The sequence below is a fragment of the Bos grunniens genome, chromosome 13 (assembly GCF_055505025.1).
Source record: "Bos grunniens cultivar Pamir isolate PY7600 chromosome 13, Bosgru_T2T1.0, whole genome shotgun sequence".
Lineage (NCBI taxonomy): Eukaryota > Metazoa > Chordata > Mammalia > Artiodactyla > Bovidae > Bos > Bos grunniens.
Window position 1 is genome coordinate 43,828,199 of NC_141177.1, and position 26,409 is coordinate 43,854,607.

Here is a 26,409-nt window from a genome sequence, read left to right on the forward strand (position 1 = left end):
CAATCTACATATATAGTTAAGTGATATAAAAATGATCAATTACTTTGTCTCTTAGTCACGTCCAACTCTTTGTGACCCCAGGGACTGTAGCCCACCAGCCTCTTCTGTCCATGGAGTTTTCCAGGCAAGAACACTAGAGTGGGTTGCCATTTCTTTCTCCAGGGGATCTTCCTGACCCAAGGATCAAACCCACATCCCCTGCATCTCCTGCACTGGCAGGCAGATTCTTTACCGCTGAGCCACCAGGGAAGCCCCAATCAATTGCTATCACCTGAATAACAGAATAATAATAAAATTGGAAAAAGAGTACATCAAGGCTGTATATTGTCACCCTGCTTATTTAACTGATACGCAGAGCACATCATGAAAAATGCTGGGCTGGATGAAGCACAAGCTGGAATCAAGATTACCAGGAGAAATATCAATAACCTCAGATATGCAGATGACACCCTTATGGCAGAAAGTGAAGAAGAACTAAAGAGCCTCTTGATGAAAGTGAAAGAGGAGAGTGAAAAAGTTGGCTTAAAACTCAACATTCAGAAAACGAAGATCATGGCATCTGGTCCCATCACTTCATGGCAAATAGATGGGAAAACAATGGAAACAGTGACAAACTTTATTTTCTTGGGCTCCAAAATCACTGCAGATGGTGACGGCAGCCATAAAATTAAAAGACACTTGCTCCTTGGAAGAAAAGTTATGACTGACCTAGACAGCATATTAAAAAGTAGAGCCATTACTTTGCCACCAAAGTCTATCTAGCCAAAGCTATGGTTTTTCCAGTAGTCATGTATGGATGTAAGAGTTGGACCATAAAGAAAGCTGAGTGCAAAGAATTGATGCTTTTGAACTGTGGTGTTGGAGAAGACTTTTGAGAGTCCCTTGGACTACAAAGAGATCCAACCAGTCCATCCTAAAGGAAATCAGTCCTGAATATGAATTGGAAGGACTGATGCTGAAGCTGAAACTCCAATACTTTGGCCATCTTATTCGAAGAACTGACTCATTGGAAAAGACCCTGATGCTGGGAAAGAATGAAGGTGGGGGGAGAAGGGGATGACAGAGGATGAGAAGGTTGGATGGCATCACTGATTCGATGGACATGAGTTTGAGTAAGCTCCAGGAGTTGGTGATGGACAGAGAAGCCTGGTGTGCTACAGCTCATGAGGTTGCAAAGAGTCAGACACGACTGAGCAACTGAACTGAACTGAACTGAATAACAGAAACAGCATGAGCAATTTTTAAGTGAAATATAAGAACATGGTTCTGACATGGCCACCTTGTGCCAAAATCTAGTTCAGATGTTCCTACTTGTATCTCTCCACAAGTTTGGAATGAGGAGTTTTGGATCATCGTTCTTTCATTATCAGCTCTGTGCTGGGTCCCTTCCTCTTCCCCACAACCAGGCACAGAGCCGGGAAAGAGACCATGCCCACCAGCTCTTCTGCCGGTTACCATGCACAACCTTCCCAGAAGTGAACACATGCTCAGGCCAAGACGGTTTAGGCATTTTCTCCTCAAGGGCTCACACGTGGTTCTAGGGCTGCTTTGAATCAGAGAGGAGCTTAGCCATGGTTGTCCACCCATCCATGGGGCTTCCTCCAGCCATAGAAGAAGCAAGTTCTCCCAAGGGGGTCCTACATGGGCCCCGCTGGTTTCCTAACCCTTCCCCGTGGCCCTTCACCTCCCCAGGTCACTCCACCTTCACATGTCCCTCCTCTGCTGAACTTGGATGTTCAGGAAATGTCACCTCTCCACGAAGAAGTGATGTCATCCTCGCCCACTGGTCCCTTCTTGGATCTGGAAAGTTTTGTTTCACAAGAGATTTTGTTCTCCTGCTTTTGGCGGATTCTGGCCTCAAAGGTCAGATTTTATAGCATTTAATCAGACTGCATACATAACAAAATAGAAAATCATACATAAAAGTAGAAGGAAAAAGATTTAACAGTTAATTTTTCAACTTCAGGTTGAATGAATGAATGGTTATAGACACCTAGCAGTTAATGTGTATGTCATCACTCAGTCCTGCAGAATATAGGGTGGTTTTTTGATGCCAGTGAATTAAAACTAAATGATGGAAAGAAGAAAAAGTAATTTGAATCTTTCTGCATTTCAAAGGAGTGATCTATGTAATAGAAACATAAAATAATTCGACAGCTATCGGCATTTCAGTTTAAACCAAAACAAAATGATAACCACAAAATAAAGTTTCTCTTGGCTTCTATTCAAGGAAGCTGGTTAAAAGCACCAGAAAGACTGATAGCCCTAAACCACTCTCAGTGACAACATGGGCCTGAAACAGGTAGAATGGCGCCATGCTAGAAAAAGATGACTACCAGGCATCAGTGAGCCACCCATGGAGAAGCATATAAAGCAAAAACACTGAGGGAAGGAGCCATTTAAAAGCCAACTCCTAAGGGCATTTTTATTTGCTGAGCAAAGTTGACAATAAGTAGTATGATTCAACTTAGAGGTCAATGTTTATTCATAGAAAATCATTTCTGGCACCAAAAAAAAAAAAATATATATATATATATATCAGTTGGATGAGTAAGTTTGAAACCTAATCTCCCAAATTAAAAAAAAAAATGGCAAATTTCAGACAAACATGCTTTGGAAGGGCAGGAAGATGGAATGACCAGTTGGTTCATCCAAACGTGTCCTCTGGTCATGAATAAAGAATAAAAGCCCATGGAATGGTGGCTCAGATGGTAAAAAATCCACCTGCAATACGGGAGACCTGGGTTCGATCCCTGGGTCTGGAAGATGCCCTGGAGAATGGAACGGCTGGCTACCCACTCCAGAATTCTCCAATTCTCTGGCCTGGAGAATTCCATGGACAGAGGAGCCTGGCGGGCTACAGTCCATGGGGTTGCAAAGTCAGACACGACTGAGAGACTTTCACACACATAACGGTGAAGGACAGGCAGGCGGAGGAAAGGAACAGGGGTCCTCATACCACACACCCCACTCAGGTTATATAAGCAGGCACCCCTGAGATCACTCGGTGAAGGAGAGTGTTAAAAAGCGTTCAGTTATGCACATTCCAAATGAAAGCTAACATAAATGCTGGGAAATGTCCTCTCAAAGACCAGTAGCCACAAATGAAATGAGAGGGGCCCCCTCGTGGAATCTGTTGACAGAGAGGTAACACCGCTAACAACCAAGCAATTTGTCCCTGTGCTCAGCAGCATGGCCAGAGGGCAGGTGACAGACATAAATATAATTTCCCAAGGGAAGAGGAAGGCGATCCGGTGGGAGCCGAGGACAGGAGGTCATGAAATTTAGAGTAACCAAACTTAAGGGCAAGAACAATCCACCCCAGATGTCAAGAGAAGTGAAGCAAAAAAAGGAAGAACACGGATGTATTTAAAGCCACAGCTCAAAAAGCGGGGCAGCGGAGGGCTGTGCCCACACGGCTGCTCCACTGCCTCCTGCCCTCTGCCCCCACGTGTCTCATGCCCCTCACATTCGCCCTCATCACTACCCGGTCTGTATCTTCTCACTCCCCTTCCTTTGCATCTTCCTCCTCTACCTGGAATGCAGGTAGAATTTAAAGAATTAAAGATCTAGGTTTGCTCTAGAGAACAATGACCCATTGCCATGGCCACAAGAGAGACATCCCCTGTTGGTGACACACACATGGGTTTTGAGGGACATCCCCCCCTACACGCAAGCACAGATTCCAAGCAGCAAGGAGTCAGGAACAAGAGTAAAAGTGCAAAGGAGCCACAAGACTGGACACACTGAGAACTGGGTGAGCGGTGGTGGGTGGGTTGTCAATGAAACTCAGAGCAACAAAGGAAAGCTCCCAAAGAGGGCTCAGAGGGGAACAGTGACAAAGACCATGACTTTCTAAGGACCCGGAAACTATTTCTGCTTGAGAGTTTAACTTTTCAGAAAAGAACCCAGGTGCACACAATCTGCACCTTTATATGTAAGTGATTAGAACAAAGCAAACATGAAGCTGACATTGCAAATGGTTACAAAGAATAACGAGGGCCCTGCTGCCACCAGGATTAATTTCCAGATGCATGTTGAAAGTCTCATTGTTTTGAAAAATTAAACTTAATTTTTAATAAAAGAAATATGTGTTCATAGTAAGAAAAGGAAGTGTACAAGAAAGGAACATGACTATGAATTAAATAATTAAGCAACTAAGAGCAAGGTCATGACCACAGGCAGACCCGGGGCCCAGTCCTGACCGAATGTCATCTGGCTGCTGTCGTCAGTGTATTTATTCATGAGTAGCATTGGACGTCATGAGAAAATGTCACCAATATGCTCTATTCAAGAATGCAGAGAGTGTAAAGAGCACCTAATAAAAGTTTTACTTGAGTCATAGTAAAATTTAAACTCTCAGTGATACAAAATTAACTTCATTTTCTGTTATGGACATAATGCATGCCTATAATTAAAAAAAAAATCACACAGAAATAAACAACCCACTCTTAAAAAGGGCAGAAGATATGAACAGACATCTCACCAAAGTAGATACACAGATTGCAGACAGCAAATGAAAAGATGCTCAACATCATAAATCAGTATGGAAATGCAAATTAAAGCAAGATACCACAATACAACTATTAGAATGGCAAAAATTCAGAACACTGACAAATGCCGGTGAGGATGTGAAGAAGCATTCATTGCCGGCAGGAACGCAAAATGGTGGAGGACTTTGGAAGACAAGGGGGTAGTTTCTTACAAAACTCAATATTCTTACCATACAATCTATGGTTGTGCTCCTTGGTTTATACCCAAATGAGTCAAAAACTTACGTCCACACAAAAACCTGCACACGAATGTTTGTATTTGCCTTTGTAGTCCGCCTTATTCATAGTTGCCAAAACTTGGAAGCAATCAAGCGGTCTTTCAGTAGGTGAGAGGATAAATAAACTGCGGTCCACCCAGACAAAGGAATACCATTCAGGGTTAAAATGAATTCAGCCATCAAGCCTTGAAAATACTAATTACTAAATGAAAGAGGCTAATCTGTAAAGGCCAGACACTGTATGATTCCAGCTATGACATTCTGTGTGTGTGTTAGTTGCTCAGTTGTGTCCAACTCTTTGTGACCCCACAAACTGTAGCCCCCCAGGCTTCTCTGTCCATGGAATTCTCCAGGCAAGAATACTGGAGTGGATTGCCATTCCCTTCTCTAGGGGATCTTCCCGACCCAGGGATCAAACCCTGGTCTCCTGCATTGCAGGCAGATTCTTTACAGTTTGAACTATAGGGAACAAAACTACGGAAATGGTGATAAGGCCAGTGGCTGAAAGAGATGGTGGGGAAGGAGAGAGAGATGAACAGGTGGAGTACACAGGAGTTTTAGAAACTACTATATGGCAAAACCAATACAATATTGTAAAAAAAAAAAAAAAAGAAACTACTCTATATGAAATTATAATGGAGGACACATCATTACACATTTGACCAGACCCATCAGCAGTGGCTACAGGACTGGAAAAGGTCAGTTTTCATTTCAAGCCCAAAGAATGTTCAAACTACCACACAACTGCACTCATCTCACATGCTAGCAACGTAATGCTCAAAATTCTCCAACCAGGCTTCAACAGTATGTGAACCGCAAACTTCCAGATGTTCAAGCTGGATTTAGAAAAGGCAGAGGAACCAGAGATCAGATTTCCAACATCTGTTGGATCAAAGAAAAAGCAAGAGAATTTCAGAAAAATGTCTACTTTTGTTTCATTGACTATGCTAAAGTCTTTCACTGTGTGGATCACAATAAACTGAAAAATTATTAAAAAGATGGGAATACCAGACCACCTTACCTGTCTCCTGAGAAATCTGTATGAAGGTCAAGAAGCAACAGCTAGAACTGGACATGGAAAATGGACTGGTTCCAAATTGGGAAAGGAATATGTCAAGGCTGTATATTGTCACCCTGCTTATTTAACTTATGTGCAGAGTACATCATGTGAAATGCTGGGCTGGATGAAGCACAAGCTGGAATCAAGATTGCCAGGAGAAATATTAATAACCTTAGATATGCAGATGACACCACCCTTATGGAAGAAATCGAAAAGGAACTGAAGAGCCTCTTAATGAAAGTGAAAGAGGAAAGTGAAAAGCTGGCTTGAAACCCAACATTCAGAAAACAAAGATCATGGCATCTGGTACCATCACTTCATGGCAAATAGATGGGAAAACAATGGAAACAGTGAGACTTTATTCTCCTGGGCTCCAAAATCACTGCAGATGGTGACTGCAGCCATGAAATTAAAAGACGCTTGCTCTTTGGAAGGAAAGCTATGACCAACCCAGACTGCATATTAAAAAGCAGAGACATTACTTTGCCAACAAAGGTCTGTCTAGTCAAAGCTATGGTTTTTCCAATAGTTATGTATGGATATGAGAGCTGGACCATAAAGAAAGCTGAGTGCCAAAGAACTGATGCTTTTGAACTGTGGTGTTGGAGAAGACTCTTGAGAGTCCCTAGGACTGCAAGGAGATCCAACCAGTCATTCTAAAGGAAATCAGTCCTGAATATTCATTGGAAGGGCTGATGCTAAAGCTGAAGCTTCAATAATTTGGCCACTTAATGCAAAGGACTTGGGAAATACTCTAATGTCAGGAAAGACTGAAGGCAGGAGAAGAAGGGGACGACAGGATGAGGTGGTTGGATGGCATCACCGACTTGATGGACATGAGTTTGACCAAACTCTGGGAGTTGGTGATGGACAGAGAAGCCTGGCGTGCTGCAGTCCATGAGGTCACAAAGAGTTAGGCATGACAGAGTGACTGAACTGAATTGAATTGACAGAAGGTGTAACTGATGAGCAAGCCTTCATGTAAACTGTGGACTCTGGTTGATGATGGTGCATCCCTATAGGTTCATCGATGGTACAAATGGTGCTGTGAGCCTAAAACTGCTCTAGAAAATAAAATTTATTAATGAAAAAAATTAAACAGAGCCCACAGATATAAAGCAAAGAATACATTGCCATGTACACCCCCACATCCTTGTCTTGCTTCCCAAAGGCACATAAGGTTAATAAAGTCCTATGGACTTTTCTAGAATGTCTCTTATGTATATAAGATTAAAAACAAATCTTGATTTTTTTCCTTGCATGTTCTAAAAAGACCTTCTCCATCCTGAGACATGGCAAGGATCAGTCTGCACTCACACTCCCCATGGGCTTCCTCTGACTGGGTTTATTCTTGCAGTGACACGTCTCCGTGGTCCCACAGACCCATGGCTGGTATCCCCATCACAGCCGCAGGTTACTTTTACTTGAGTGTTTATGAGCTTTGAAAGGACCGGGGAAACATCAGTAGGTTGCTCACTGCTGTATTCTCAGAACCTTGCCTGGAACCTAGCACTGTAGACACAGTTTCTAATTTGGACCTATTGCAATATTTACACTGAACTCTTCGATCATGTGGGAATTTCTTTTACTGGAGAATATGAAGAATATTTCTGTTCTTGTTTTACCCCATCACTTACAGAATAATTCTTTCTTTTTCCATGATTGTGACACAAATGCCACCACATGTATTTATCTATATGCTTTTAAACACACACACATTCGATTTTTACTCTCTTGGGGTCTTTCCTGTGTTACCTTGCTCTACCCATAGAAATGGTCAAATGACATTGTTTTGATTATCTTAGAGTTGGATTATGCTTTAATATCTGACTGGACTAGTAATTTGTCACTATGATTCTTTCCCTAAATAGATTGGTAAACATCACTTAATGAAGCCCTCCATCAAGAAGATGATTTTAAAATGGCAGGGAGTTCCTTTTCCATTCTCCTTTTGTAACTTCATGGATTGTCTTTTCGCCCTCCGAGCATCCACTTACTTGAGCAACCCTGCCCGATGGAAGACGTACAGGTCCTGCTCTAGGGTGCAGTTGTTGAATGGAACCACCTTCACAAAGCTCTGGATGAGGACAAATTCAGGGGTGAGATGCGGCACAGAAATGATGCAGAAGTCCTTGTCCTGATGTGATTGGAAACCAGAAATCATTAATCACCAAATTCCTGCTGTAAAACACTAAAGAAAAGAGGAGTAAAATGTGTGAAGGAGACGGTACTCAAGTTAAACATTCCTATCATTTGGAAAATAATCAGAAAATTCAGGGAGATAAACAACTGTAAGAATATGGGGACAATGTCTGGTCTTTGACTGAAACCTACATAAAAGAATACTGTGAACAATGGAAGCCATTTGGCACAGCTGTGTTTTTGGAAGTAGAGTTTTAAAGTAAGGACGTTTCCATTTGCAAACTCACTTGTATCCAGGAGTGAATGAAGCAGTGCACTGCCATGGCAAAGGCCTGGGTTTACCCAGTGCTGCTGTGCCAGTCGTGGTCCCTGCCTCCGTGAGGAGAGAGGGTGGTGCTTCAGGCCTTTTCAGCTCCAAAGTCCTGTGATTACTCAGGCATGGATGTCTGGGTATTTTGTCACAATGCGATCTTCCCTGGGTGATGAGATCTAAGGGCAGGTTAACCTGAGCAGTGAGATTTGCATGTCCTGACCTGAAACGTGCTAGCCAGGAGCTGCTTCTGGCCACCTAGCGTCTGGAACCTGGCTAGTGTGATGGGGGAACCCAATTGTTACTTTTATTTCATTTTGATTAATCTAAATTTAAATTTCAAAACTGATACTTGGGAACCCTCCTACATTGTTGGTGGGAATGTACACTGAGGCAGCCACTATGGAGAGCAGGATGAAGCTTCCTCAAAAAATTAAAAATAGAACTACCGTATGACCCAGCAATCCCACTCCTGGAGAAAACTACACCTCAAAAAGGTACACGCACCCAGGACATGGAAGCAACCTAAATGTCCATCGACAGATGAATGGAAAAGATGTGTGTATATACACACATGATGGAATATTACTCAGCCATAAAAAAAGAGTGAAATAACGCCATTTGCAGCTACATGGATGGACCTAGATATTATCATACTAAGTGAAGTAATTCAGACAGAGAAAGGCAAATACCATATAATCACATACATGTGGAATCTAAAAAAATAATACAAATGAACTTATTTATAAAAAGAAACAGACTCACAGACATAGAAAACAAGCTTATGGTTGCAAAGAGGAGGGGAAGTAGGGGAGGTGTGGAGTAGGAGCTCTGGGTCAGTAGACACAAACTGCTGCTGCTGCTGCTAAGTCTCATCAGTCGTGTCCGACTCTGTGCCACCCCATAGACGGCAGTCCACCAGGCTCCCCCGTCCCTGGGATTCTCCAGGCAAGAACACTGGAGTGGGTTGCCATTTCCTTCTCCAGTGCATGAAAGTGAAAAGTGAAAGTGAAGTCTCTCAGTCGTGTCCGACTCTTAGCGACCTCATGGACTGCAGCCCACCAGGCTCCTCCATCCATGGGATTTTCCAGGCAAGAGTACTGGAGTGGGGTGCCATTGCCTTCTCTGAGACACAAACTATTACGTATCAAATAGATAAGCAACAAGGTCTCACAGTATAGCAGAGGGAACTACATTCCATATCCTTCAGTAAATCATAATGGTAAAGAAAAAATAATAAAATAAAAACTCAGTTGTTATTGGAAAAGTTGCATGTCTGTTTAGAACAAGTGGGTATATGAATCTATTCATTCAACTACAACTCTTAGGAAATCTAAAAGCAGATCAAGGAGTTCTGATGACAAGTATAAATTTTAGGAAATCTAAAACCAGATCAAGGATTTCAGATGACAATTTAGCGCTTGTTCTACAATGTACCCTAAGTGTAAAATACACACCGGATTTTAAAAACTGAGACAAGGGGTATTCAAGATCTCCTTAATAATCTTTCATACTTTTGGACATAGTACATTGAGTAAAATTCATTATTAAAGTTGATGTCACCTGTGTCTCTTTAGTTTTTTTTTTCTTTCTTAATAATGTGTCTGCTGTACATAGAGGTCAGACTTGAGGACACAGCAAGGGAAGGAGAGGGTGGGACGAATTGAGAGACTAGTGTTGAAACATATACATTACTGTATGTAAAATTAGATAGCCAGTGGAAATTTGTTGTATGACTCAGGGAGCTCAAATCCGGTGCTCTGTGACAACACAGAGCAGGGGGCTGGAGTGGGAGGGGGTAGGGAGATTCATGAGGGAGGGGAATACACATAGCCATTGCTGATTCATGTGGATGTATGGCAGAAACCAACACAATACGGTAAAGCAATTATCCTCCAATCAAAAATAAATAAATTTAAATTAAAAAAAAAAATGTATCTGCTGGAACATTTGGAACTTGGTGTCTGTGGGACAGTGCTGCTGTGGACTGTCTCTACTCCGCACGTCCCCCGAGAACCTCTGCCAGGCGCCTGCAGAGCAGCTTGCTCTTCCCAGAGCTAATTTGTCCCTGTGGGATCTCGCCTCCTGCTGAACCCTGTGAAGGCATTGCCTGAGCTAATCCAAAACCCTGGGGACACGCGTGCAACTCAAAGGAGTGAGTCACTCTCTGACCTTATCCTCCTTCTAGCAAAATAACAGCTCCTTCTGGGGAACTTGTGAGTCAAGTTGTCGAAATACTCTAGCTGAAAAAAAGGACTGAGTGCCACGTCCCAGGGGCTTCCTCTGGGAGGAGGAGACATTAATGAATGGCTTTATGGTGGATGGGAAGGATTAAGGATGAAGTAATGATGATATTTTGCTCCTGTCTCCCAGATCCTGAAATAATTAAAAAGTAAACACGTCAGAGTTCTCTGGCTATCCAGTGGTCAAGATCCCATAGGGGTCCACTGTAGTGGGTGTGGGTTTGATTCCTGGTGAGGGAACTAAGATCCCATATGCCACCTGGAAGAGCCAAAAAATAAATAAATAAAAAGTAAACATGTCTTTTATGGTTTTAAAGCCATTTTGTCATAATACCGAAGACCTGTCTTTGCATGGACTTTAAAATAGCAATGAAGTGAACTTAGTGAATTTACTTTGGGGCATCTCTGAGGGAAGCCAGCTTTGCAAATCCTCTCTCAGGGTCACTACAGAGGTTTCTGAGTTTCAAAATGCCTTAAAATTAATTAAAAAAAAATTATGATGGAGAACATCAGCACCAAGGCTTCATGATCTTAACAAAATGAGGAGATACAATCTATGATCACATAGCTTTCATGCAACAGAATTAAAGCCTCTTTGGTTTTTTAGCCTCAGTATAAAGAGCATCAAGGAAAAATAAAACAATAGACATCTTGCCTATATTAGCTGACTGAAGAAGTGTGGTTGTTGACCTGACTTAACTGACAGGCCAGCCTCGAAAAAAGCCATAAAAATCCAGTGGAGGAAACTAAATTGTCTTCCTTCCCTACTCTCTTCCCTCCAATAAGGTAACAAGAGGTTGGTCAGAATTTCTATCCCTTGACAACCGTGAAGCAAAAATGGAAGTGGCAGCCCAGACACCCTGAGACAGAGAATCTTGTTTGCACTTGGGCATCTGCTTGGGGCCATCACCAACCAACAAGAGAGGGTCAAGTGACTCCCACGTGTCAGGTGATGCCAACCAGAAGCCCGACCTCAAGTTCCCACCTTCTTACCCTCGGAAACGCAGTATACTGGTGTCGGAAATCTTTGAGCCAACGCACACTATACAGAAATACAAAAGACTAACTTCACTGTAACTCCTGACATTTTCAGATGCTACCAGCATTCTGTCCATGATTTGGTTCTATTGATAGTAAAATACCAGCGAAATACTCTCTAAAAGAAGTTATGCATTGAAAGAATGTTAAAACAGCATGACTGAAAAATTATTGAGAATGACAATTTTTCCTACTTTGAAAAGTTCATGATGTATTATTCGCCTTTTTTTTTTTCAGAACAGAGAAGCGGTCCCACCTCAATATTCATATCAGATATGTTTGGATAATGAGTATGGTATCTTACTTCTCTATAACTTTTCTAGCTTATAAAACCAATTATATTACTCAAAATTCAACATGTACTTACATGGAAAAGATGGAAAACAAAATTCATAAAGTCCAGTGACCTGTAAACAGACAATAAGAACTGTCACTGACCTCCAAGCAAATGCAGCATCCGTGTACCTTCCAAGAGATGTATGGCTCTCACCCCTTAGGCAAGGATTAGCCAGTCACTACTCAGAATGTGTGTCGAGCTGACAGTAATCAACTGCAGAAGTCAGAAGCTTCAAATGTCAGTAATAAAGCATTTGCCTATATTCAAGATACTATTATGGCAATTAATAGTCTCTACACATTCAAAAAGCAAGACAGTCCTTTTGTGAACAGGATCCCTCCCTTCCTTTCTGGAGGAGCTGTGGGGAGACATGGGTATATTCTAAGCTACTCTGATCTTTTTCTTTTTTATATGCAAAAGATTTTCTGACCAGCGGCAGATGCCTATTTGTAGGCGAACCATAATGGGTCATCGAATTTCTGTTTGAAAATTCAAAAAGCATATTTCTTATCTTATCATGAGCAAGGGAAAATAAATATATGCAACAGATCTAGAAGGGTTTTTTACAGGCTTTTTAGATGTCTGTAATATAATTAGAATAAAAAGGTTTCCCCTTTTAATCTTTCAGTTGAATGGCAATTTCAAAGAAATTGAAAACCCAAGAGGAAAAAAAGTCCAAGTTAAAGCACGGTTCTAAGCAAGGCTGGGAGAATGGGATGTAATTAAACACACCCTCTAAGAAGGGAGTAGCCAGTGGCAATCTTGGTCATCTCAAAGATACTCCAGAACCTTCCAGTCTATGAAAATGTGCTAATCCTTCCTTCTTCAACACTGTACTATGGACAGAATGTGGAGTGGGCGGGCACCCCAAAGGGGCTATGGACTCTCAGGAATGGAAGGCAGGGGTCCACATCCAGACTTCAGGGGGCAGCAAGCAGTGGACACGGGAGTGTCTGCCCAGCACCGGGCCTCCTCCTTCCAGCAGCCAGCCTGGATTGTTGTTTGGTGTCCCATTAACCCCATCTCAGATTGAGACTCCAGCCCCGAGTCAGTCGGGAGCATGAGGAAAGTGACAAAGCTGTCCTCACGTATTGGCCCCAGCCATCAGCTTAGGAAAGAGCACACAGTCCAACCAGGCCCAGTGGAGCTTCGAGAGGGGGCCCAAACCACACTGTCCTCCTCACTGGCTGTAGTGCAACGCTGAGGCCACTTCTTGTGGCCCCAGGTGGGGACACTTCTCTGAAGATGGGACCGGCAGAGCCAAAGGGTAGAGAGAAGCTTGGTCTGTGACTGAGTTATCCAAATCCCAGGTCAAGCCACACCGAAAATCAGTCCCTCCAATGGATTATGCTTTCTTCTATGTGGCAGTTTTTGTTCATGTTTCCAAAGCCAGTTTCAGTTGGATTTTCTGTCACTTGCAACTAAAAGATTCTAGACAAACTAAACCTGAAGTCTCCCCAGAATGCAAACTCTAGAGAATGAGGAGTAGCACGTGGCTTGGGAAGGTATGATCTCGCAGAGCCTGGGCAGCCTGGAATTTCACGGGCTGGAGTCCAGAAATGGGGACTAGGAATCTGTAGTTTTAAAAAAAAACTCCCCAGAAATGAGGACGGGAAGCCAGGCTTGGAAACCCCTGACTCTGTGAGATGAAAGTATTGGGCGAGCAAGGCCAGAAGAAGCTCTCTCCACGGCAGACAAGCTGGGGACCGGGACTTGCCTTGCTTCATACTTCTCGTCGATAAAAAACAGCTGGATGCAGAAGGCAGTGGAGGTGCCCTTGTAGATGGGGCGGAAACTGCTGGTGTCCTCAGGCAGAGAGACGGACAATGAGCTCCTATGGCTGATGTAGTAACCCATGTAAACCATACTGCTCACTTGACTGAGTTTTTCTGAGTCCTGCAACAAGGAGAGAGGACAAACCCAACTGGGAAACCCATTCATTCTCTGCAACTTAATGGGCTAGTGGTTGCCTTGTCTGTACATGACACTGTTCCTGGGACAGATGTGACTGCCTCACCTGAGACGAACCATCCCGAGCCAGGCCCGGCTTTAAGGAGATGTTCTTAATGAGATTTCAAAACTCGTAAGGCTGCGAACCAGTTTTCCTGGGAAGGTCAGAAAATGAATGGTCTCGGCTGGCCTTTGATACAGGCTCCATGTTTTAACTGCATCATTGAGGAAATGTTGAAAGTGAAAGCGTCAGTCACTAAGTCACATCCAACTCTTTGTGACCCTATGGACTGTAGTCTACCTGGATCCATGGAATTCTTCAGGAATTCTCCATTCCTTTCTCCAGGGGATCTTCCCAACCCAGGGACTGAACCTGGGTCTCCTGTGTGGCAGGCAGATTCTTTTAACATCTGAGCTACCAGCGAAGCCCCTTGTGTGTATAGTACAATAAAAGTTAAAATCATTATTAGCACTAAAAACTTATAAAGAAAATCAGGAGCCTCTTCTCTAGACAATGGGAAGAGGAAAAAGATTCTATCTACTGAAATGGTTGCAAATTATCAAAGTAGAAAGTATAACTTCTAGGACCAAGCTGTTTGAGGGAGACAGAATAAGAGGCCTAATCTCAGTGGAATAAGGGTCATCAAGGGTGACCTGCAGAGCAGGTCCTAAGGAAGGAGGCAGCTCTGAACTGGGAGAGGGAGGTGGGAGGCCGGGGGAAGGACAGGGCATAGGGGTGCAGGTGGAGAAGAGTGAGCTGCATGGGGGTGGGGGGTAGCACAAACCACTCCAGTGGCCTCGAAAGCCTTACCTTCACTTCACCAGTGTTCTCACTTGTGACTGGTGACAAAGCTTCCTCCACTGCAGCTTCTATGCCTTTTCTCTGCAAATGACAAAGGCAAGACATGAGAATTAATCAATACCTGCAGTGGTTCAGAGCCTGAGTTCTGGTCAAATCCTGGCCTTGCTGCTTACCAGCCATGTGACTTTCACAAAGTGAGCCTCATCTGATTGTCTGAGGATACAGTCAGGACACGTGGATGGAGAGATGCTCAGTTACCTCCCAACTCTCTGCAGATGTTATTAATATTTATCCTTCCTTCACTCTCATTTTTCTATATAATTTGAAAGCTGCACTAGGGTTTTTAACTGCTCTGCATGCTCAGTCACTTCAGTCGTGTCTGACTTTGCAACACTATGGACTGTAGCCTGCCAGGCTCCTCTGTCCATGGGATGTTTCAGGCAAGAATACTGGAATGGGTTGCCATTTCCTCCTCCAGGGGATTTTCCCAAAGCAGGCGTTGAACCCGTGTTTCCTGTGTATCCTGCATTGCAGGTGGATTTCTTTACCCACTGAGCCACTGGGGAAGCCTATATAGGTGCCCATAAAAATATCGTCACAGTAAAAAGTGGTAAGTTTCCACATGCCTCTCCCCACAACCCGGGGCCACTCTGCCAACCATAGGAAAACAATGATCTGCTTCGTCAGTGTAGATCGTATGCTGAGTCTACTTCTGGATTATCTATTCTGTTTGATTCATCTATTATTAACCTTGACATCATTACCACACTAACTCAGTTACAAGAACCTTATAATAAATCTTGAAATCAGCAGCATTAGTCCTATAGCTTGTTCCCTTTCCATAGTTGCTTTGGCTGTGCTAGGTCCTTCTCAATTTCATCTGAATTTTGAAATTAGTTTTCATTTCACTTGGGCTCCAAAATCAAAGGCATTGACTGCAACCATGAAATTAAAAGATGCTTGCTCCTTTGAAGGAAAGCTATGACAAACCTAGATAGCATATTAAAAAGCAGAGACATCACTTTGCCAACAAAGATCCATACAGTCAAAGCTATGGTTTTTCCAACAGTCATGTATGGATGTAAGAGTTGGACCATAAAGAAGACTGAGTGCTAAAGAACTGATGCTTTCGAATTGTGCTGAAGAAGACTCTTCAGAGTCCCTTGGACTGCAAGGAGATCAAACTAGTCAATCCTAAAGGAATTGACTAGTTTGAATATTCACTAGAAGGACTGATGCTGAAGCACCAATACTTTGGCCACCTGATGCAAACTACCAACTCATTGGAAAAGACCCTGAGGCTGGGAAAGATTGAGGGCAAGAGGAGAAAGGGACAACAGAGGATGAGATGGTTGGGTGGCATTACCGACTCAATGGACATGAATCTGAACAAACTCTAGGAGATAGTGAAGGACAGGGAAGCCTGGTGTGCTACAGTACATGGGGTCACAAAGAGTCAAACACAACTTAGTTACTGAACAACAACAACAACAACAAAAATTAGTTTTGGCTGAGATTTCATTGATCAACTGACATCTTGAAAATACCGAGTCCTCAAAATTATGTATGGGAGATATTTCTCCACCTATTTAGGTCTTATTTCATTTCTCTCATAAATGTTTTGTAGTTTTTAGTATACAGGTTTTAAACATCTTTTGTCAGATTCATGTGTTTTCTGTATTTGTACTACTGTAAGGGCTTCCAGGTAGTGCAGTGGCAATGAATCTGCCTGCCGATGCAGGAGACCAAAGAGGCACAGGTCCAATCCCTGGGTCAGGAAGATCTCCTGGAGAAGGAAATAGCAACCCACTCCAGTATTCTTGCCTAGAAAATTCCATGGACAGAGGAGCTTGGCCGGGTACAGTCCATGGGGCTACAAAGAGTCAGATGAGACTGAGCATGCTATATTATAAATAGTATTTATTTAAATTCCTCATTGTTCATTACTCTTATGCATAGATAAAACTGAACTTTGCCTATTAGTTTTGTATATATTTAGCAGTTTATTAAATTACTTATTAGTTCTATAGCTGTTTTATAGATTCTAGATGACAATGCTGCTGCTGCTGCTAAGTTGCTCCAGTCATGTTCAACTCTGTGCGACTCCATAGACGGCAGCCCACCAGGCTCCCCCGTCCCTGGGATTCTCCAGGCAAGAACACTGGAGTGGGTTGCCATTTCCTTCTCCAATGCATGAAAGTGAAAAAAGTGAAGTCACTCAGTCGTGTCTGACTCTTAGCGACCCCATGGACTGCAGCCCACCAGGCTCCTCCATCTGTGGGATTTTCCAGGCAAGAGTCCTGGGGTGAGGTGCCATCACCTTCTCCGCTAGATGACTATGTTATCCGCAAATTGAAGACAGTTTTAATCCTTCCTTTCCAATCTAGATGCTTTTAAAGTATTTTCTTGTCTTTTTTCACCAGCTTGAACCTCTAGAATAATTATGAATAGAAGTGGTGAGAACACACATTCTTGTTTCTGACCTTGGTGGAAAAGGTCATCCTTTTACCATTAAGGATGATGCTAGCCACATGCTTTTCAAAAATAACCTCTATCAAATTGAAGAACTTCTATTCCTAGTTTTCTGAGAGTTTTATGAGGAATGAATGTGAATTTTCAAATACCTTTCCAATATTTAAGAGATAATCATACAGGTAATCCTTTTTAGAATGTTAATATGGTGAATTACTTTCATTGATCTTCTTATAATTGTATTTCTAACCTTGTAACCCAGAATAAACCCTGCTTGGTCATGATGTATTGTCCTTTTAATACACAGATTCAATACAAGATTTCTATTTGAATTTTTCCATCAATGTTCATGAGAGCTATTGATCTGAAGTTTTATTTTCCTGTAATGTTGTCTGTTGAGAAAGACCATACTTTAGATGACTTGAATCCTTTAAATATCTTGAGACTTATTTTCTAGCTTGGAATATGATCTAACTTGGGAAATATTCCACATGTATGTGGGAAGATGTATCTACTGGGTCGTGTGCTCTATTAAGTGCAAATTGGGTCAAATTGGGTAGAGTGTTCTATTAAGTGCAAATCAGGTCTTATTGTCAATAGCGCTCTTAAAATCTTCCACACTCCTATCAATTTTCTGTCTACTTGTTCTATCTGTGATCAAGGGAGGGACGCTGAAGTCATCAAATATAGTTGCTTATTTATTCATTTGTCTTTGCAGTTCTATCAGTTTGTGTTTTGTGAAGTTCTACAATTAGGTACATAAATATTTGACTGTTATGTCCTCTTGACTTTCGTTGTCCCTGGTAATATTCCCTCCTCTGAAATCCACTTGGTCTGAAATGAATGAAGCTTCTCTAGCTTTCTTTTGATCAGTGTTACCATGGTGTGTCTACATGCATGCTTTTCATTTGAACCTATTCTGTCCACTCAAAGTGCATGTTTGTGACCCACATATAACTGTCTTGCTTTTTAATTGAATTTATATCTGCTTTACGTGTTCTTTAATTGGGATATGTACAACAACACAAAGACCATTTTACATTTCATGCAGTTATTAATGTGTGTAGGATTAAGTCCGTCATCTTGCTGTTTGTTTTCTATTTGTCCTATCTGTTCTTTATTCCCTCTTTCCTTTTTTAAAAAAATTTCTTTGCTGTCTCTTGGATTAATTGTATATTTTTATAATTCCACTTTACCTCTTTGTAGGCTTATTAGATATAACTTTCTGAATTTGATTTGTAACTTTTTTTTTTTAATTTAGAGAAGCCTGGCAGGCTGCAGTCCATAGGGTCACAAAGAGTTGGACACGGCTGAAGTGACTCAGCACGCATGCACACCTACGTTCCTCCTGCCCTGTGCTGTGGCCAGGAACTCTCTCAAGGCAGGAGGCCAGCACAGTCAGAGGGCTCAACAGAGTTGTTTCCCACCTCTTAAGCATCACTCTCCTTTGTTATCTGATGAGCAGAGTCTTAAAACTTACTTCATATACGTTGGCAATGTTTTTCAGGCAGGGAAGTAAATCTAGTCTCTATCTCCATCTTTGCCGGAAGCAGAAATACCTCTTACTGAGTTCTTTTTATCACTTCCATTCATCAGCTTCCTCTCCCACACTCTAGTCCATGGCATACAACCTTCTTTAAAAGCTTCAGAGGTCCTTCAGGGCCCTCTCCTGCGTGGTTTTCCACCCTCATTTCCACATCCTGAACTAGTAGGCCTTCCTCTTCCCATGGAGTACCATCTCCTGAAGGCTGAGGCTGTGTTTTAGCCCCATGAGCACCCTCAGTCCCTAACAGAGAGTTCAGCAGTTATGTGTGTTCAACCTCTGTGCAGAGACAAAATCAGTCTTCAAAACACAACACCACCCAGCTACAGGTTGGGTCCTATTGTGGTCTGTGGTACAGGAAGGCACTCTTCATAGAGACAACGAAGGCAGGGTGAGCCAGGTGGCCCAGCAGTGAGATAAAGGTCCTCCCTACCTCCTTTTCTTCCCATGATCTTCTTCGCATGAGCTGATGGGCAGGGGGAACGTTATTTTCTGCAAGACTGGAAAGGAGAAAAAAGTGGGGGTAGGGGGGCGGTTGGGGGCTGGAGGCCGGGAAGCAATGACACTGCCCCAGCCCCTATTCTGGTTTCACATAGATGGAAGAGTCAGGAGGACCAGAAGCAGAAGGGCCCAGGCCATGAAACACGTGCTGGGACCCTGGCCACACGCAGTGCTGATGCAGGGCTGGGCTGCTCATGGTAGCCAGAGGTAAGCCTGTTCATTCTCCCCACCTCTTTGGTGAGGCTTGTTACAGAGGACACAGGGACTTGCCCCAAGGTCTTGCAGGAGTAGATGAGGACCCAGAGCCCAATCTATATGGGCGTTTCTATTTCTAGGAATAATCAGTGGTCAGAGGGTGGCAGAGCTAGAATGATGGCTGGATCCCCAGCCCATCCCCCCAAATCCTATGTCCTGTATGATATGGCTGATTGTGCCTCCTTCAGTGTGGGGTTTGCTTCCCTGTAGACTCTAGAGAGTCCCTTGGACTGCAAGGAGATCAAGCCAGTCAATCTTAAAGGAAATCAAGCCTGAATACTCATTCGAAGGACTGATGTGGAAACTGAAGCTCCAAAACTTTGGCCACCTGATGCAAAGAGCTGACTCATTGGAAAAGACCCTGATGCTGGGAAGGGGCAGAAGGAGAAGAGGGTGACAGAGGATGAAATGGTTGGATGGCATCACCGATGCAATGGACATGAACTTGGGCAAACTCCAGGAGATGGTGAGGGACAGGGAAGTCTGGCATGCTGCAGTCCATGGAGCCACAAGGAGTCAGACAGGACTTTGCGACTGAACAAATGGTCAGGGCAGCAGCACTAGTAGAGCAGGAGGTGAGGGTGGGGTGGAGAGGGATCCTGCTGAAGGCAGGCCAGGGAGCTGTGGCAGGTGCTTCTACAGCCTGAGGGGCCCAGTCAGGCAGGGAGAAGACGCTGCCTCACTGGAGTCTGTGGACAAGGTGTGTTTTCTACTGGCTTTATCCATATCAGCCTCCTGAAACCAGGAAAGAGTGAGGAGGCAGGGGGAGAAGGGATGGAATTCCACCCTGAGCTGAACTCTTGAAGGTGTTGCAATGTTCTGATGTCCTACAAACATGCAGCCGAATCGCCCCTGCCCTGGTCCCCAGCTCTGAGTGCCAGGGAGGCCTTTCCCCGCTCAGGAGTCACTCCAGCACCAGGAGCATGCCTGACCTGATGGTGCAGCAGCCCCAGGCCAGGCTGGGCGGATCATCTCCTTTACCTGGATGCTCTCCCTGGTCTCCAGTGACACAGCTTCCTGCGGCTCCTTGACTATTTTCTGGGATTCCTCGCTGCTGTTCTCGAGCTGGGAGTCTTTGGGAGAAAAAGTGACACAAGGACAGAAAAGATATGATCAACGTCCACAGAGCACAGGACACTGGTGGCAGCGTGGTCGTGTGTTTCTAAACTGCAGGATATCTGAAGGATCCAATCACTGGGGGCAGCACTGCGAGGAGGTGGGGAGGAACAGGTCTGTGCAGCCCACCTGGACTCTGAGTTCTCTGTGCCACGTTCACATGATGGGATCCAGTGGTAACCGACCCTGCAGGAGCTTCGGGGATAAACTGAGGCCAGGGTGGGCCTGGTGGGCTGCCAGTGACTAAGCTCTGAGACTCTTTCATGGGAGCCCCTTTGAGGTTTGTAAGCAACTGGTTATCACCCTCTTGGATGGCAGGCTTCCAGGTGATTTTAAGATGGAATGGGGAATTAGACCGCAGTCGGCCGTGTCCGTGCCCTCAGGACACAAATGAGCCCAGGGCTGCTTTCTCTCTACGTGGAAATACTGTGAACAGGCATCTGAAAGCGGCCATGAAACTCACATTTATACTTTCTAAGCAAGAACCAGAGCTGAGCTTACATTATCACTTTAATATGTTGTGGAAAGTCAATAATCAGGGTGGTGTTCATATATGCAGTGTTCACCAAAAAATAGAGCAGAAAAGAAGTTTTCCCATGTGTCTAAAAAGCTATTCCCCTCCTTTCCTTCCTCTTCCTTCTGCTCTTTCCTTTATTCCTGTCTCTCTTCCTGTCTTTCTCTCCCCAACCCAAGCCCTTCACCCCCTGCATCTCTCCTCTTCCACCATCTCTCCCCCTTCCCCCGCCCCCCACCCCATCCTCTCTTGCTCCCTCTGTGTCTGCTCCACGGAGGCACTCAGCCCTAACCCCTGCTCACAGCCTCTGGGCCTCAGCTCCTTCCAGCCTGGGGGCTGCCCCTCCCAAGAACTGTCCACACAGACACAGGAGGGACCTTAGGCCTGCAGGAGGCCCCAGACACTGGGCTGCCGGCGTGCCCTGCTGCCCCATCTTCCCGTTTCTAAGCATCACAGCAGACGGGATGGGGCCAGAGGCTGCGACCCTCTCTGTGCCCCCCTCTCACACTGCGTCTGGTTCCTCCAGCAGCAGCCAGAGTCAACGGGTCCTGCAGATTACCTCTAGACCCCGCATACGCACTGGCTCACACCCTACACACTGCTTCGGGCAAAGACGCAGATGAATGAAATAGAATGAAATTCTAAGTAAGAGAAAAGTCAGATGTCCAGAGAGGTGGAAGGGGAGAGATGAAGAGGTATGTGATGTTGAAGTTACCACGAGAGAATGTCACCCCAGCAGATGAGAAGCTCTTCTACGTGGAGAGCAAGTGACAGGAGAGAGGACAAGGGACTCAGAATCCCTGCTGTGAAGAAAGATGCTTTGGGGACAATGAACCCTAGCGTGTCCCTAGCACCTGGAAACACCCTGCTCCTTGCAGAACTTTCCAGTCATCTGTACAGCATTTCCAGTGTTCTCAGGCTGGCAAGAATAGAGGGCTATTTAGGTGAATTTAGCTTGTTGTGGTGATACAACTTGTGTGCAGTAGAGTCCACATGAATCTCTACGTGTATCGATTCCCATGTAACAATCACTTAAATGAATACTAAGAGATTTCCAGAGCCCAGAGATTTCCCTCACCTGCTGCCCAGCCAACACACCCCTTAAAAGTAGCGGCTGGAGCTACCCACTCCAGTATTCTTGCCTAGAGAATTCCATGGACTATACGGTCCATGGGGTTGCAAAGAATCAGACATGACTGAGCAACTTTCACTTTCACACACACACACACACACACACATATATTGTTTGTTGTTGTTTAGTCACTCGGTTGTGTCTGACTCTTTGCAACCTGATGGACTGTAGCCCACCAAGCTCCCCTGTCATGAGATTCTCAAGGCAAAAATACTGGAGTGGGCTGCCATTCCCTTCTCCAGGGTATCTTCCCCACCCACAAATCGAACCCGGATCTCCTGCATTGCGGGAGGACTCTTTACTACCTGAGCCACCAAGGAAGCCCATTTTAATTAGGACAAAATTACTAAAAAGCCAGAAATTTCAGGGACTGGATTAGATCTGCAGTCAACAATTAATCCTGGAGCTCTCACTGTCTGACAGGCTAATGCTCACAAGACAATTGCCAATGACAACGACTAATTGTCCGGGCTCAAGTGTCATGGGTGCTGCCGCTTATTCCGAAGCAGCTGCCGTGCTGGTCCCCAGAGGTGGCTGCATTTCAGAACTGGGCGAGGTGAGGCCACGTCTCTCCTTCCCGTGTCTCTGGGGTTTTGTGGGGTTTAATTAGTTAATGTGCTTAATGTGCCCTGAGATCCTCAGACGTGAGGTGCTGTCCCGGGGAAAGTCAGGCAGTGGTTTTATATGACACGCAGCTAGAAACACAACTGAGGCTGCAAATTTAATTGTTATTCTATTTGCTTACATCACCTAAGTAGCTTGGAAGTCACGAACCAGGGCTTTATTCTAGGGGGAGGGAAGGTACCGTTTGCTGGCACTTTCTCTCTGAGTGGGACTGAGAAGGGGCTATCTGAAGAGGGGTTACCATGATATGAATAAAACATCACATTATCATCCCAAGGGACAGTACCCACTATTGCATTCCTAACTTTGTATTCTTTTTCTTAAAGAGACTTCCCAAACTGTATAAACCCGAGGTCCCACCAGACCTGGTTCTGCCCTGCTCTTTATCTAACAGGAAAAATACGTGAAAGTAACTCCATCGTGTCCGACTCTTTGCGACCCCATGGATTATACAGTCCATAGAATTCTCCAGGCCGGAATACTGGAGTGGGTAGCCTTTCCCTTCTCCAGGGTATCTTCCCAACCCAGGGATTGAACCCAGGCCTCCTGCATTGCAGGTGGAGTCTTTACCAGCTGAGCCCCAAGGGAAGCCCAAGAATACTGGAGTGGATAGCCTATCACTTCTCCAGTGGATCTTCCTGACTCAGGAATCGAATTGGGGTCTCCTGAATTGTAGGTGGATTCTTTACCAACTGAGCTATCAGGGAAGTCCTTTATTTAACAGGAAAAATACATAGGGAAAGTTAAATAATACATTTTGAAGGCTTTGGGAAAAAGTAACAGTATACAATTTGGTGGTTTTTAACTTAAAAAAAAATAATAATCAAAAATCCTACAAGATTTTTCTTTTTGTGAAATGAAATAAAGTGATTCTAAAAGTCAACAAAATTTTAAGGAATAAGAAAAAAGAGTCGAAATTTTCTAACGAATATTAAGACATATTATAAAGCCATAGTTATTAAAACAGCAGGTTATTGGGAGCAGGAACAGAACAGAATGGAATCCAAAAAAGAGCCTAAACGTTCATATACGGTAAAGGTAGCATTGGTGGGGAAGAATAAACAATACAATAAACAGTGCTAATCAAATGGGAAAAGAATTAATTTGGGTTCTTATTTCATATAATACACAAAGATCATTCACAGATACAATAACAGCTTAAAGTTTTTTGTAATACTTTTAAATTTTGAGAAGAAAATATAAGAGAATCTCTCTATTATTTTAGGGATGGACAAATCTTTCCTTTTAAATGTAGAAGTCAGAAGTCATAAAAGAAAAATATTGACATACTTGACCCCATCACAATTTAAAAGTTTTATCAAAAGAACCCTAAAGTGTTTCTTAAATAAGTAGATACACAGAGGAAATATTTGCAACACACATAATACACAAAGAACTGAAGTCTAGGGGAAGAGAAAAAACCAATAGGCAAAGAAAATGAATGGACAGGAGATGCAAATGACCAATAAACACATAAAACGTGTCCAACCTCAATAACAGTCAGAGAAATGAAGTTTAAACAATGATATCTCCTTTCACAGCTATCATACTGGCAAAAGTTAAACGTGCCAACAAATCCTGGAGAACTAGGAGAGGCTCGGGAGGAAGGCCACTGTTGTGGCCACGCTTGGTATATTTCCAAGCCGGCGAGAGCAATTCTGGGAACACAGCCTGTAAAAACGCTCGCAAGGGGCCCAAGACGACGTGTGCGAGAATACTTACTGCAGCACGGTTTGCGATATGAAATAGTGGAAACAATTTGCGTCCATCTGAGGACAAGTGTGGCACATTTCATAGAGTGAAATCCTATTCAAAAGATAAAAGGAGCGTCCCAGACCTAAGCTTATCGACATTATTAGATCTCAAAGAGCTGAGTGAAGAAGCAAATTTCAGAACTTTGCAAACCCAAAAGGTGCCATTTATGTAAAAAAATACTGCCACGAAATGGTAGAATTTTTTCCGATGAACACAAGGACTTCATATGAAAGTATAAAAAGAAGTCTGGATGGATGCCTACTAACGTTATAACAATGGCCATTTCTGGGAATTGAGAGGGAGAACCAGGCTGGGACATTGATCCAAGGGAATTCAACTCTAACTGCATTATCCTAACTTTTTAAAGGAGGAGGGTTTCATGCATTAACTCAATTAAGATCTTCCCAAAAATGTCTAATTATAAGAGTAATTTCATTTCAGAATATTACAAAATGGTTATTTTGTTTAGTATTTTAATATTATGGCTGATTTCAGAAAAGACTGACAAATGAATTTAAGCCCTCACCTTTAAGAAGAGGAAAACTTAAAGGTTCAAGTTAAAACATTCATTCAACTGAAGTTGAGTGGAGAACAAGGAGTTGCAGTCACATGAGGTACCCAGCAGTACGCAAAATCCAGACAGAGGTAGTCCTCACTCTAAGAGGCTCACAAGTGATCAGGTAGGTGGGTGTGCGTGCACACACTCACAACCCCCCCACATACACTCCCAACTACCTTGCAGTATGCAAGTTGCTAAAGCAGAGGTATGAACAAAGCATATTGTTCACTTATTTATTCATTCATTCATTTAAAATTTTATATTTTATACCTACCACCTGGTGCACATTAACAAACTAGGCGTTGAAGATTCAGCAGCGAATGAGACTAACTTGCCCTTCCAAATAAAGTCAGTAAGAGAAGAAGAAATACTAAGATGTGCTAGATGGTGTGTAGAAAACAAGGGCCTGGGAGCTGCTTCAGTTTGAGCAATGTCCTATTGTGTACGTAAAGTGAAAGAGAAAGTGTTAGTGTCTCAGCTGTGTCCGACTTTTTGTGACCCCATGGACTGGTAGTCCACCATGCTCCTCTATCCATGGGATTCTCCAGGCAAGAATACTGGAGTGGGTTGCAATTCCCTTCTCCGGGGGATCTTCCCAATCCAGGAATCAAACCCAGGTCTCCTGCATTGCAGGTGGACTCTTTACTATCTGAGCCATCAGGGAAGCCCATTGGACGTGTAAACTGAGATCTAAAGGATAATAAGCAGCCTCAAGACAGTAAGAAGATGGAGACGAGCAGACAATGCGTTCGCGGACTGCTGAAGAATGAGGGTGTCCTTACTTTCTGACCTGTTTCCTTCCTTGCTTTGCTTCCAGCCCTTTGGTCTTCTTTATAATTGTGTTAGTTTCCTGTGGCTACTGTGACAAATGTCCACTCACATGGTGGCTTAAAACAACAGAAATGTATTCTTCCAGAGTTCTGGAAGCCAGAAATCCAAAATCAGTATCTCTGGGCAGAAGTCAAGGTGTTAGCAGGGCCAGGCTCCCTCTTTCAGGATAAATCTCATCTCCAGATCCTTCATCACATTGAGGAAGACCTTTTACCAAAATGAAGGTAGCATTTACTCATTCCAGGGGTTAGGGTGAGAACGTCCTTTGGGAGGTCACCTTTCCATCCAACCTCAGAAGCACCTGTTACTGTCTGGATGCTCTGTATCCACTCAAGGGCTTTCCAGGAAGGTCAGACTGAACTTGTCCAAATCAGAAGTCACAGCGTCTCCAGCAAATGATTCATTCATGCTTTTTATTTCCATCTGGCAAGATGGTTCCACCATCCACCTGGAT

The 26,409-nt window shown here is 43.7% G+C and overlaps 1 protein-coding gene across 1 annotated transcript in view; it reads right to left on the reverse strand.

The window, feature by feature from the left end:
- Positions 1-26,409, reverse strand: part of CFAP61 (cilia and flagella associated protein 61) — a 247,955-nt gene that overhangs the window by 158,549 nt on the left and 62,997 nt on the right. The window contains 5 exon segments of the mRNA XM_086333756.1: positions 7,829-7,968; positions 11,932-11,971; positions 13,619-13,797; positions 14,663-14,734; positions 20,406-20,497. Of these exon segments, the coding sequence (XP_086189882.1) occupies positions 7,829-7,968; positions 11,932-11,971; positions 13,619-13,797; positions 14,663-14,734; positions 20,406-20,497 (523 nt within the window).